The sequence below is a fragment of the Solanum tuberosum genome, unplaced genomic scaffold (assembly GCF_000226075.1).
Source record: "Solanum tuberosum cultivar DM 1-3 516 R44 unplaced genomic scaffold, SolTub_3.0 scf00268, whole genome shotgun sequence".
NCBI classification, from domain to species: Eukaryota; Viridiplantae; Streptophyta; class Magnoliopsida; order Solanales; family Solanaceae; genus Solanum; species Solanum tuberosum.
In genome coordinates, this window is record NW_006239190.1 from 647,109 (window position 1) to 660,836 (window position 13,728).

General features: G+C 28.5%; 1 protein-coding gene across 1 annotated transcript; it reads left to right on the forward strand.

Annotated features, from left to right (window-relative positions):
• The first annotated feature begins 4,673 nt into the window (after positions 1 to 4,673).
• Positions 4,674 to 11,884, forward strand: LOC102604224 (transcription factor MYB82-like). Its single transcript, XM_006358139.2, has 3 exons — positions 4,674 to 4,810; positions 10,988 to 11,117; positions 11,220 to 11,884. Exons 1-3 carry the CDS (start codon positions 4,696 to 4,698, stop codon positions 11,719 to 11,721), a joined length of 747 nt encoding a protein of 248 aa, XP_006358201.1. The 5' UTR covers positions 4,674 to 4,695; the 3' UTR covers positions 11,722 to 11,884.
• The last annotated feature ends 1,844 nt before the right edge of the window (positions 11,885 to 13,728 follow it).

Genomic DNA, 13,728 nt, shown 5'->3' on the forward strand with positions numbered 1-13,728 from the left:
TTGTTCCCCCCCCCCCCCCCCAATCCCATTCTATGTGACACCGTTAACTTGACATGGTGTTTAAGAAAAAAATGAAGATTTTTTAAATTTATTGTCTAAACCAATCCTGAGATATTTGTGAAGTTGTAAATCACTTCATTAAGAGCATAAATGAAATTTTAAAGTTGATTTTTTTAATTATAATAAGATGACATTCTTTTTGGAATGGATTAAAAAGATTGTGTTTGGTATGAAGGAAAATGGTTTCTTGGAAAATAAGCTGGTTTCTAACCTATTTTTTTATGTTTGGTTGGTGAGTAGAAAATATTTTCTATTGTTTGGTTTGTGATTAAAAAATGCTTTCTACTCCCATTATTCCTAATTACTTGTCCACTTTTGAATTTGTACATCTATTAAAAAAACAATGATTGACATACTGAGTTTACCATTTTACCCCTATTAATTATGAAGTGAATGATTAAAAATTTAAGATTTTCAAGAAGTTCTACCTTTTTCAAAGTAACTAATTGAGGGTATAATAGGTAAAAAATTTGTCCCTTCTTGATTTGTCAAAATGGACAAGTAAAACGGGACAAGTAAAAAAGAAAAATTGGATAAGTAATTAGGGACAAAGTGAGTAGAAAATATTTATTATTTTTGGTTAGAGAGTAGAAAATATTTTTTAGGAAAATAGTTTCTGACATGAAAATCAACCCTAATAACTGATTCAGGACACAACCCAGACTTGCGACTCGAGACTCGGCATTCGAACTAGGACCCGATCTCAACCTTGACACTCGAACCGGACTAGACCTTGACGATCGATCCAAAATCCAACTTCGAGACCTGACCCTGACTCTCACTTGAGACCTAACATTCAAACTAGGACCCCACCCCGACATCCAACTCGATCCCAACATCAACATCCAACTTGGGACATGACTTCGACTCCCTACCCGAGTCTCAACATTCAAAGACCTAACTCCGACCTCGACACTCAAATCGGGATGCGATCTAGACGACCAATTCAAAATTCAACTTTGAGACCTGGCAAAAGACCTAATCCCGATATGTAAATTCGGACACGATCGATTAATCCAAAATCTGACCTCAACACTAGAATCGAGACTTGGCTTCCGAAATGGGATTGATTTTTTTTAATGGGGACTCGAGCCCGACTTTCAAATTGGAATCCGACCATACCCGATTCGGGACCTAGCTTTCAAATCGAAATTTCAAACTTAAAAAAATATATATATTTTTCTTTGTGAGGGGGATGGTAGTAGGGTCAGGGCAGACGTGACGTGTAAAAAAAGTAAAATTTTAAAAAATTTAATTTCTTTTTAAAAAACAAAGTTTTAAATAGATTTTGGTTGGTTTGTGGGGGGAGGTGGGGGGGCCGCTTTAGGGGTCGAGGAAAAAAATCTGTTTTTGTAAGAAGGGGTGTGTCAGGGGTAGGGTGGGGTAAAAAAACACTGAACTATTTAAAATTTAAGTAATTTGCAAAAACAAAATTTCAAAATCTTAATTTTTCCTGATTTTGGAGTAGGTTTTTTTTTTAAAAAAATCAACTTTTTTAGAGGGGGAGGCTTGGGATTGGATAGAGTGAGGTAAGAAGAAAATTGTAATTTGAGGTTGGAGGAGTGTATTGAAAAATGTTTTAGAAAAATCATTTTCCTTAAATTTGAGAAAAAAATAAATTTATTTGAAAAACAATTTCCAAAACATTTAGATCAATCAAACACGAGAATATTGGATACCAAACACACCCTTACTTGATTTGGCGTGCAAGTTGCTATCTTAAATATTGATATGGATATATACATTTTGAGGGCTTACATCATAATAAAACATACATAAGCCTCTTGTTGTCATCACTCTCACCGTCCAACTTTTTTCCTTATTAAATCATTCTTTAATTTTGTGTTTTCTTTTTTACAAGACTTTTTCTTTAATTTTCTTTTAATTTGAGGCGGCTAAGCATTTTAATTTGCATCATTATATTCCTTCCGCGTTTGACTCTTTCTAACTAGTGATGGAGTATAATATTGTTTTAAAAGATATATTTTGATTTTGTAATCTGTTTATATATCTAGTTTAGTTTAATTATGTATTATATTTTTACATCTAAGAGATTTTTGTTCTTATATTTAATAGATTTTTTTTAAAAAAGTAATTGATTTTTTAAGTGACCATGAAAGACCAGACTAAACAATCAGTTAATGGAATTTTTTTAAATTGCCTAGTTGAAGGGACACTGTTGTACCCTTAAATTTTGATTTAACTAATTCAATATACTATATACTTTAGTATTTATAGGGGATGGGAAAAAGAGGTATAAAAAATATAGTAGGTTGTACATAATACAAATAAATAAATAAACAAGCTAGCTAGCTAGTGTACCTGACCATATATCTACTGTATATTGAACAAATTTGACAAATTAAATAATTATGTCATACAATAGAATTGATACGAGAATATATATCAACTAAGTGTTTTAAAATGCGGGGCATGAGGCGTGACGTTTTATACAGTATGGGATGAGACGAGACGTAAGCCCCCGAGATACGAGCGTATGTCTTATGGATCTACAAGGCGTAGTCTCAGGTATATATATATTCAATTTTATAATTCTTTACTAGGAAAATAAGTAAAAATAAAACTTCCAATTATTTTACAAATAACTTTTAATAAATAACCTATAATATATAGAAAAAAATATTATGAATTTTATTTGAGAAAGGTATTAATGACCAATAATGTAGAAAAAAATATTACAATTACTATTTGAGAAATATCATTACACAATTATTAAAAAAAATATGAAAGCAAAAAAGGTTCAAAAAAAAAAAACCAAAAAAAAAAACCCAAGGTGTACGTTTTTACGCCCAGGGAAAATAACATTTTTACGCTTGGAGCTTACGCCCTAAAATACTAAGACTTATGCCCATTGTATCTACGTCTTCAATTTGTGCCCGAAGTATTTTTGATACGCCCCGCCCCAAAACTCGCTCGGGACTCGCCCAAAAAAGATATTTTTGAAAACACTGTATCCACTCCTATATAAGAAAGAGTTTAAATTTTGTACACCGTCAATGTACAAAAGAGTTATGTATATTCTTCTTCTCATATACTACTTCATTTCCTATTTTAATTTGCTCTATCCTATGGCAAGTAATGATCATGTGAAATAGAACAAAAGAAGTTATGTATATTCAATTAAAAAAAAAAGTTTATAATTATTAAAATAGAAGCAAGTGCATTAGTTTTATTATATATAAGAATTTTTTTAGAGTTTACAGTAAAACGTGTGCATTATAATGATTTATAATAGCTAGCGTCCATGCAAAAAAATAGTATTCTAACTGGCCACCATCAACAAATTAAATTACCATAATCTAGTTGTTGTTCTACAAGCATGCATTAATTTTGACCACTTCCATGTCCTATATTATAACTACAAAACTTTTCAGGTTTCATCTTATTTATTTCTCGATCACAATTTAAGTGGCATCTTTCGAATTTTGAAAGTTAATTAATGAGTTTTTTAATTGCGACATTTTCAAACATTTTTTCTATAAATTTTATCCAACTTTTATGTAAATTTTAAATATATAAATATAATTTCAAAAAACATAAAAATTTCATCCCCAAATTCTGGATCAAAATAATTTTAAAAAATGATATGTAAAGCTTGCAATTTATTCAATATATAGAACTTTGTGTAAGCACTTCCTCTCTATCAAATTGCATTTACTTTTATCTATGATTTTTCAAACTCAATATAACTTGATCTTGTTATTTAATCATGTCGGATACAAAAAAAAAATATACTCACTATTGAATGGTAAACAATGGCTAATCGAAACCATCATGTAAAGCCGTAATTATCATAGATGAATTCATGATTTAAACTTTAATTTATAGGTTTAGCCTTCAAGTATTGAAATCACTAAAGTTTTAAACTTATGAATTGTTGATTGATATACATACAAATATTCTCGAAAGTTGAAAGTACTGAATTCAGATAAATGCTGAGATAATTTATCCTCATGTTCTACTCCCAGTACTCCCTCTCTTAAAAGTCTTAAAGCACTCAGGTCAACTCCTCTCTCAAAGAATTATTATAGTATTATCAAAAGACAAAGGGATAAGGGTCTGGACTCCCTCTCTTAAAAGTCTTAAAGCACTCAGGTCAACTCCTCTCTCAAAGAATTATTATAGTATTATCAAAAGACAAAGGGATGAGGGTCTGAAAAGTACTCCAACTTTGGCGGAAATTATTGTTACGATACCAAATTTTATGGAGGACCTTTTATCCCCTGCACTATTTATTAGTGTATTTTAAAGGTATATATGTGCCCATGTGGACACATTATTAGTTAAAATGATGCAATATTTATGATGTCCACGTAGACACATATATACCTTTAAAATACACTATTAAATAGTACATGGGGGTAAAAGGTACTATTAAATAGTACAGGGGTAAAAGGTCCTTTTGAAGTTTGGTATCGTAACAGCAATTTCGGCCAAAGTTGGAGTATTTTTCAGACTCTTATCCAAAGACAAACCAATGAAAGTAGTACCCTCTTTCTAGGAAATAAGACTTTTGTTACAACAAGTGGAAAAATTTGTGTATATATAAGCCTCAATTATTTTCCCAATAGAATGTTGAAACCACATTGAATTGTGTTGAAAGTAGTAACTAAGATGGAAGAGATTATAATTAAGAAGGGGGCATGGTCTCCTGAAGAAGACCAAAAATTGAAAGATTATGTTATGAGATTTGGCATTTGGAATTGGAATCTCATGCCCAAATTTGCAGGTCTAGCTCATTACTAATACAATTTTTAATTTTTTTTTAATGTTAAGTTAATTTGTGTATTTATCTGATCGATCATGGTTCAGGTCTTTCAAGAACTGGGAAGAGTAGTAGACTTCGATGGATGATTATCTCCGCCCTGATGTTAAGAGAGGACCTTTTACCATGGAAGAAAGAGAAACAGTCATCAAAATGCATCAGCAACATGGAAATAGGTGAGAACTACGATCTTAAGTTTATTTAATAAATTAGGCGTACTCGATCGTACGTATAACGTCTAACAGAATATGTAAATCCAGATGGGCTACTATTGCTGGAAAATTGCCAGGAAGAACAGATAACGAAGTTAGAAACTTCTTTCACACACATCTAAAGAAGCATCTTGGACAAATAAATAATAATATTGATGCCCCGGTGAAGTCTAGGAGGGCAAGAAAATCGAAGAAAAAGTCCAGCAAACCTCAAGAAAAACCTCAATTATTTGTCGATATTTCTAAAACATGGAGTAACATGAACACTACTAATTTGATGATATCACCAATGGGTGGTTCTTCTTCACTATCGAGCAGTAGCATTATTACATTTGATCAAAATGAAAAGATTGATGAACCAAATCCGATGATTGACATGGAAAAGATGGTTATCTTGGAGAGCAATCCAGCTGCATCGACTCATCATCATCAATCATCGTCACATAGTAATATTGATTCCTTCGATCAATTTGTTGACACTACTTCATTTTGGCTTCATCTACTTGACGATGCCAATCGTATTATTTTATGAAGAAGAATATTATGAAATGTCTATCACGGATATATATTCCTAACCCCCAATCCAAAGTAGAGATGGATAATTTAATTAATGAGATGAAATTATTTTACCTCATTATGAAATTAATTATATGGGATTCGAGTTGCTTCTTCGGAAGATAATGCTACAGTAATGTTATTTAAGTTTGATTTATGATAAGGTTAATTTCAGATGCATGCTTTTTGTCCCCTTCTTTAATCGGATTTTAATGTATGTATATGTAAATTTTTATAACATTTTGCTACTATGTTTTGTATGAAATGGTTTTCATAGCTAGGAGTTAATATATCATGATGACAAGGACTCTAGTATGAATTGTATGTGTATATTATATGATCCATCTATTGATACCACACGACAAATTATGAGCTATATATGCTACGTGTTTTTTAATGAAATGTGTTGATGGATTCACTAATCACTAGTTGGATGGTATAGATCGATCATCACTTTAATATTTCTTCCTTTTCATTTCATGTGTCTGAATTTATAATTAATTGTACAAAGAGTTTTTGAAAGTAAGATTTTTCATTAAATTTTCTATACTTTTAAACTCTAGAAGGGTGTAATGTACCGTTATGATCTTAAACATGATATGTTTGTAATTAAAAAATTTATTAGTAAATACAAGTAATAGTGTTCTCTTTGTTTCAATTTATTTGTCTTACTTTCTTTTTAAATTTTAAAAATGTTTTTTTTCCTTTTTTTTGACATTTTTTAAATTTTAACTTTTCAGATGATATATTTAAAACTACAAGATTAAATGACTTATCTTTTTTGGGTTTTCCACTAGGTCCAGTACTTGTACTGAAGCCCGATTAAATTCGTACTTTCCACTTCCATCACAAGCCTTGTTGGTAATTAAAGGACATTTTGGTTACATTCTACATATCTTTAGTTTTAGATCAAAAATTTAAAAGTCTTTTTTACTATTTTAAACTCCGTATCAAGTCAAAATCAGATAAACAAATTGAAATAGAGGGAATATCTAATATGTAAAAGGTACTTAAGTTTTTTGGGCATGGTGCTTATACGTATATACATATGATGTTAAGTTTCATATTTTTCTTTTTTTATCTTGAAAGTTTCATAATGTCCCTTTTTACAACTTACAAGGCATTGTTATGACATTGATGATATCGATACGATTATCTTTTAAGTAATTAATTATCACTTCCAAGTATGTTTGCTAGTAATATTTTAACCAAAAGTATACGTATACTCTAATGAAAGTAAAAGAAAAACTTTAAAGAATAGAAAAAATGAAGCAATCTTTAGTTAAAGAGAAGTTTGAAATTTTGATGTAATTATATAAATCTTAGTCAAAAGCTTCAGTAGACATTTTTTCCGTATGAATGAGACGACGAACAACACAAATAAATCTAATTATATGGGTGTGTTTGGTACAAATAAAATGTACTCTAGGGGGATAAAAAAGGAAACTTTCAAAAACAACAAATATTGGACATCAATATTTTGGTTTGCTATTTGTATTTTTGTACTTTTTTTGCGCATTTTGAAAAAAAAAAATACAAATACAAACTGATTTGTATTAAAATGAATACATAATAGGAGGAGAGAAGTGAGCGAGATCGAGAGAACGAGGAGAGAGGATTGTATTTTGTATTTATTTTGCATTGTATTTTATATTTATTTAATGCACAACTGTTTTGTATTCTATATCAATTGTATTCAAAATACAACAAATACAACTGTATTCATATTCTCTTTGATTGAATACAATTGATACATAGTATTGTTGACAGATAGGATGAATGCATATTATATTCGTATAAATTCAAATACAATTGAACAAAAATATAAATACAGTTTTTCGAATACAATTGATACAACATACAAAACTCTCACATATGTTTGATTGAATACAATTAATACATAATACATTTGAATGAATTTCTTCTTATTTTCGGGAGAGAGAGAGGGTAATTATATTTCCAAATTAATACTTATAATGTACCACAACATAAGAAATAGAGTAATTGCAATTTGTACCCCTAACGTATGCATATCTTTGTGACTTACACCTTATCCTATTATTTTTAATGATTTGCACCCTAATCTCCTAAGTTCTTTGCGAAATCATAAAAAAAATCTCCCATTTCAATCATTTACAAGGAATAAAATAGAAAATTACATATAAAAAAAAATATAAAAGTGATTTAAATTAAAAATACAAGCAATACTAAATACAAGTAATTTGCTGCTTCCTTTTCAATAAAATGAAGAAGCAATCATTCATTTCTAGTACATTTTTAAGGGCGAACAAAATCAAACCGCAAAGTACAAATTGAGTCAAATAAAAAGAAAAAAAAATCGACTAATGATTTAGTTTTGAAAAAAATACGATTATACTTTGAATTGATTTGATTTTAACTAGAAAAAGTCAATACGTGACCAAACTAATCCAATATTATATATATAATTTTTAAAATTTGTTTTATACATAATTTTTTTGTTTAAATACAATTTACATATTTATCTTTAACTTTTTCATATTTTTTTATGTTTTATAACAATTTATTATTTATTCTATTTTATTCTTGTAAATAATTGAAAATATGAGATTTTTTATAATTTTGTAGAAAACTAAGGAAATTAGGGGTGTAAATCATTAAAATTAATAGGATAAAGTGTAAGTCACAAAAGAACACACACATTAAGGGTGCAAATCGCACCCTAAGAGTCGCTTAGTTGTTGGTTAGAACTATGTTGATTATTAATTATACATAAATTAGATATATAATATTAGTAATGTAGGAATTAGACGATTAAGTTGAGATTAATTATAACTTAAAACTAAATTCTAGGTGTAAGTTGCAACCTTAAATATTTATGTGGATATACGTTTTGAGGGCTTACATGAGAAAACATACATAAGCTACTTGTGGTCATGACTCTCACCGTCCAACTTTTTTCCTCATTAAATCATTCTTTAATTTTGTGTTTTCTATTTTACAAGACTTTTTCTTTAATTTTCTTTTAATTTGAGGCGGCTAACCGTTTTTGCATCATTATATTCCCTCCGCGTTTGACTCTTTCTAATTAATGATGGAGTATAAATAATACTTTATTTTAAAAAAACATATATCCCATTTTCTTGTTGCTAGAAGAGAATTTATCAAAGATTTGCTTTTGTAGTTTTTTTTTTATAAATTTAAATTTAATTTAATTATATATTTTTTTTTTATAAGAAATTTTCTTTTTCTTGCCTATAAGAGTGTTGAAAAATTGTCTTTTTATATTCAATTTAAAAATTGAAAGAAAATTGTATCCATAAAAAATGAGCGTAAAGCTATAATCATTCAAAAGTTCGTGGAACCTTGAATTAGAAAGCATTCCAAATTTTATGTCTTGTCTAAGTAAACGATCGGTCAATGGAAATATGAAATGCCTAGTTGAAGGGACAAACGTGGGACAGTGTGCTGTACCCTAAATTTGATTTAACTAATTCAATATGCTATATAAAGAGGATGGGAGAAACAGGTATAAAAAACATAGTAAGTTGTAAATAATACAGATAAATAAATAATTAAATATCCAAGCTAAGCTAATGTACGTTAAAAAAGTAAAACCTGACCATACATCTAATGTATATATATTGAACAAATTTGATTAATTAAATAATTGTGTCATACAATATAATATGAGAATATATCCACTCATATAATGTATATTGAGCAAATTTGATAATTATGTCATACTATATAATATGAGAATATATCCACTCATATATGAGAGAAATTAGGAATATATACTTTGTTTCTATTTTGCTTGTAATATAATGTTTTCTTTATTTCCCCGTAGAGCTGTGGAACATTAAAACATCACTGTTTTCCCACTTATTCTCATAAATATTTTGATTGAATAAATAAAAAAAGAAAAAAAAAAATTCTCACTATTTTAGTGAAAATCTAATTTTTACCATGCATTTTTTCAATGAATTGATTGATTAAAAATAAGTAGGAAAATCATGATCTATAACACAATGTTTCCACTAATTCACAGTGGAATATTTTTAATAGTGTACCTTCATTTCCTATTTTAATTTGCTCTATCCTATGGCAAGGATTAGATCAAAAGAAGTTATGTATATTCAATTAAAAAAAGCTTATAAAATATAAGCAAGTGGATTAGTATTTTTTAGATATAAGATTTTTTTTATAAAACGTGCATGTGCATCATAATAAGGTACTGGCGTCCATGCAAAAAATAGTATTCTGACCGGCCACCATCAACAAATTAAATTACCATAATCTAGTTCTTGTTCCATAAGCATGCATTAATTTTGACCACTTCCAAGTTGCATGCATGCCCTATTATATTTACATAACTTTTTCTGGTTTCATCTTATCTCTATGTTATAATTTACGTGATATCTTTCAAATTTTAATAATTAAATGAGTATATTCTGGTTGTGATCTTAATATTTTAGATATCATTTATTATGAGTATGTAGTTATAGTATTTTTTATATAGTTTTCAATTATATTAATATTAATTTGGAAAAAAATGTAAAAAATTTCATTTTTGAATTTATGATCAAAATAAAAAATTAAGATATAAATCTTTCAATTTTTCAATATATAAAAATCAGTTGTGTAAGCACTTCCTCTATCAAATTGATTTTATACTTTTATCTGTGATTTTTCAAACTCATTAAAACATGATCTTGTTATTTAATCACGTCGATACAGAAAATATATACTCGGCATTGAATGGTAAAACCAACGGCTAATCGAAATCATCATGTGCGATAGATAGAGATGAATTCTTGATTTAAACTTAATTTTATAGGTCTAATCTTTGAGTGTTGAATTCACTATAGTTTTAAACTTATGAATTTAAATATATTATTTGTTTCTATTTTAGTGACTAATTACATACAATATTCTCAAAAGTTGGACGTACTGGTTTCTAGAAAAATACTTCCAAATTTATTCTCATGTTCTCTTATAGGGAACGTTTGGTTGGGAATCTCGAGATAAATTATTTCATTATGTATATGTGATAATTTATCACATCACTAATATATAAATAATCTCACGAGTGCCTAATAGCTCCAACTAAACACAAGATAAAATAGTCCTACATTTTATTCCTAAGATAGTTATACCTTAATTAAATCTCACACCAAACTACCCCTAAGTCTTAAAATGCTCAGGTCAACTCCTCCCCTAAAATAATTATTATAGTATTATAAAAAAAAATTAGCAAAAAATATCATCAAAAGAAAAACCAATGAAAGTAGTTAGAGAGATTGTACTACCTACGCCCTTTCTAGGAAAGAAGGCTTTGGTTACATAAGTGGAAATATTCTGTAATCTGTATATCTAATCGATCATGGTTCAGGTCTTTCAAGAACTGGGAAGAGTTGTAGACTTCGATGGATGAATTATCTCCGCCCTGATGTTAAGAGAGGACCTTTTACCATGGAAGAAAGAGAAACAGTCATCAAAATGTATCAGCAACTTGGAAATAGGTGAGAATTACTTAAAACACATCACTTGATCTTAAGTTTATTTAATAAATTAGGTGTAATCGTACGTACCTATAACGTATCTAATAGAATATGTAAATTCAGATGGGCTACTATTGCTGGAAAATTGCCAGGAAGAACAGATAACGAAGTTAAAAACTTCTTTCACACACATCTAAAGAAGCATCTTGGACAGATAAAAAATAATAATAATAATAATATTGATGCCCCGGTGAAGTCTAGGAGGGCAAGAAAACCGAAGAAAAAGTCCAGCAAAGCTCAAGAAAAACCTCAATTATTTGTCGATATTTCTGAAACATGGAGTAACATGAACACTACTAATTTGATGATATCACCAATGGGTGGTTCTTCTTCACTATCGAGCAGTAGTATTATTACATTCGATCAAAATGAAAAGATTGATGAACCAAATCCGATGATTGACATGGAAAAGACGGTACTTATCTTGGAGAGTAATCCAGCTGCAACGACTACTCATCATCATCAATCATCGTCACATAGTAATATTGATTACTTCGATCAATTTGTTGACAATACTTCATTTTGGCTTTATCTACTTAATGATGCCAATCGTATTATTTTATGAAATCAAGATTATACTAATAGATAATTATGGTCTAATCTTCATGTGCTACAGTGTATGAATTCGCTTTCATAGCTACGAGTTAATATATCATGATGATAAGGACTCTAGTATGAGTTGTATGTGTATATTATATTAATTCTGACTTTTCTCATGATATGTTTAAAACTACGAAATTAAAAGATCTTTCTTAATTTTTTTTAGTTTTCCTTCCGGTATTCGATACTTGTATTGGGCCTGATTAATTAAATCCCTACTTCCCACTCTCCACCGCAACCTTTGATGATGATTAAAGGGAATTTTGATTATATTCTACAAATCTTTAGTTTTAGACCACAAAATTTAAAGACTTTTTTACCATCTTAAACTTCGTGTCAAATTAAAATTAGACAAATAAATTGAAATAAAGGGAGAAATATTTTTTTAAACGAAATAAAGTAATATATATATATATATATATATAATATACTAGTTTTTTGACACGTGCGTTGCACCTGATTATCAATTCGAAAAATATATGTTATAGTAAATAGTATTGCTTATTTAAGCGAAGATTTGAATAATAAGCTTAGCAAAAAATAATGTTGCAGATTCTTTTGTAATGTTCAATGTGGATCCTCATATATATCTCTTATTCACGCGTGGATCGTCATATATATCTCTTATTCACGCAAACCTATGAAGATGGTCAATGAAAATTTTTATTAGTTAAATGTAATTATGTATATTTTTATTTCAATTTGATGAGGTTCAATAATGTAATTAGTCTTATCTCACTAATATTACCTTATAGACAATATTTGTTTTGTATTTTTCTTGTCATCTAACCAGATGTGCTTTGCACGTGTATTTTACGTTAAATTGTTCAGATGCCATATGAATATGTGAAGAGAACAACTACATTTTATATATTCACATATTTTCACATTTGTTGTGAGTTTTTTATTTTTTTTAAAAAACTCGAATTTTTTTAAAATAATATATTTTAAAGTTAGAGGATCTTGTTAACTTGATAATACATTTGTGACATATATAATACTTTAATTTAAACACAAATACATATCCAAATATAAATATATATTTGCATTAATGAAAATATTTATCTCATAAAATTTGCGATTAAATAAATAATAAAAACTAAACTAATAGAAATAGTAAATAAGTAAAATAAAATGGCAATGTTTATATAGTAATAACTATTTTGAAGCAAACATCCTCAGAGTCTAAATCACATAAGTAACATTTATAAATAAAGTCATTCTTTTTTCTTGAACATAAAAAACAAATCGTGACAATTCTCTAAATTTTGGAAAAAGATATTCAGAAGCATATATCTACATCACAAGAGAAATTGTTAACAAAAACAAATGAATTTAGACTAATTCATGTTAACTTCATATATTGGAACATTACATACTAATGAATATATTAAGCAAAAAATAATTATTTTATCATCAAAATTATTTTCCTCAAGTACTCGAGGTTATGGAATATACCCTCTTAGGATAGAACGACTTACTTCATCAGAATAGTGGTACCTCATATTCGAACTCACTCAACGACAATAAATCACACAAAAAAAATTACAATGCAAGAAGAAGAAGAGTAAAAGATTAAAAAAAATTGTGGTTGAAAAATGAGAGGAAGTCCTTCTATTTATAGTCAACAAAGGGTAGTATGAACAAATATTTTTTTTGTATCTTATCTGAAAAGTCATGACCTTTCCGAGAAATCACAACGCTTTGAAAAAGTCACAACTTATTGAAAAAGTCACAACTCTTTGGAAAAGTCACAACACATTGAAAAATCACAACCTTTTGAAAAGAGTCACAACTTATCGGAAAAGTCACAACTCATCAATAAAGTCACAACCTAAGTTAGGAATATTATAATAATTTAACATTCAAGTTAGGAGTTCATACTTTTAAGGTATATATATGTGTGTAGTACACCTGGCAGAACATGAAAGCTAAAGATAAATTTTCTTGTACAAATTGAAATGTGTCACAA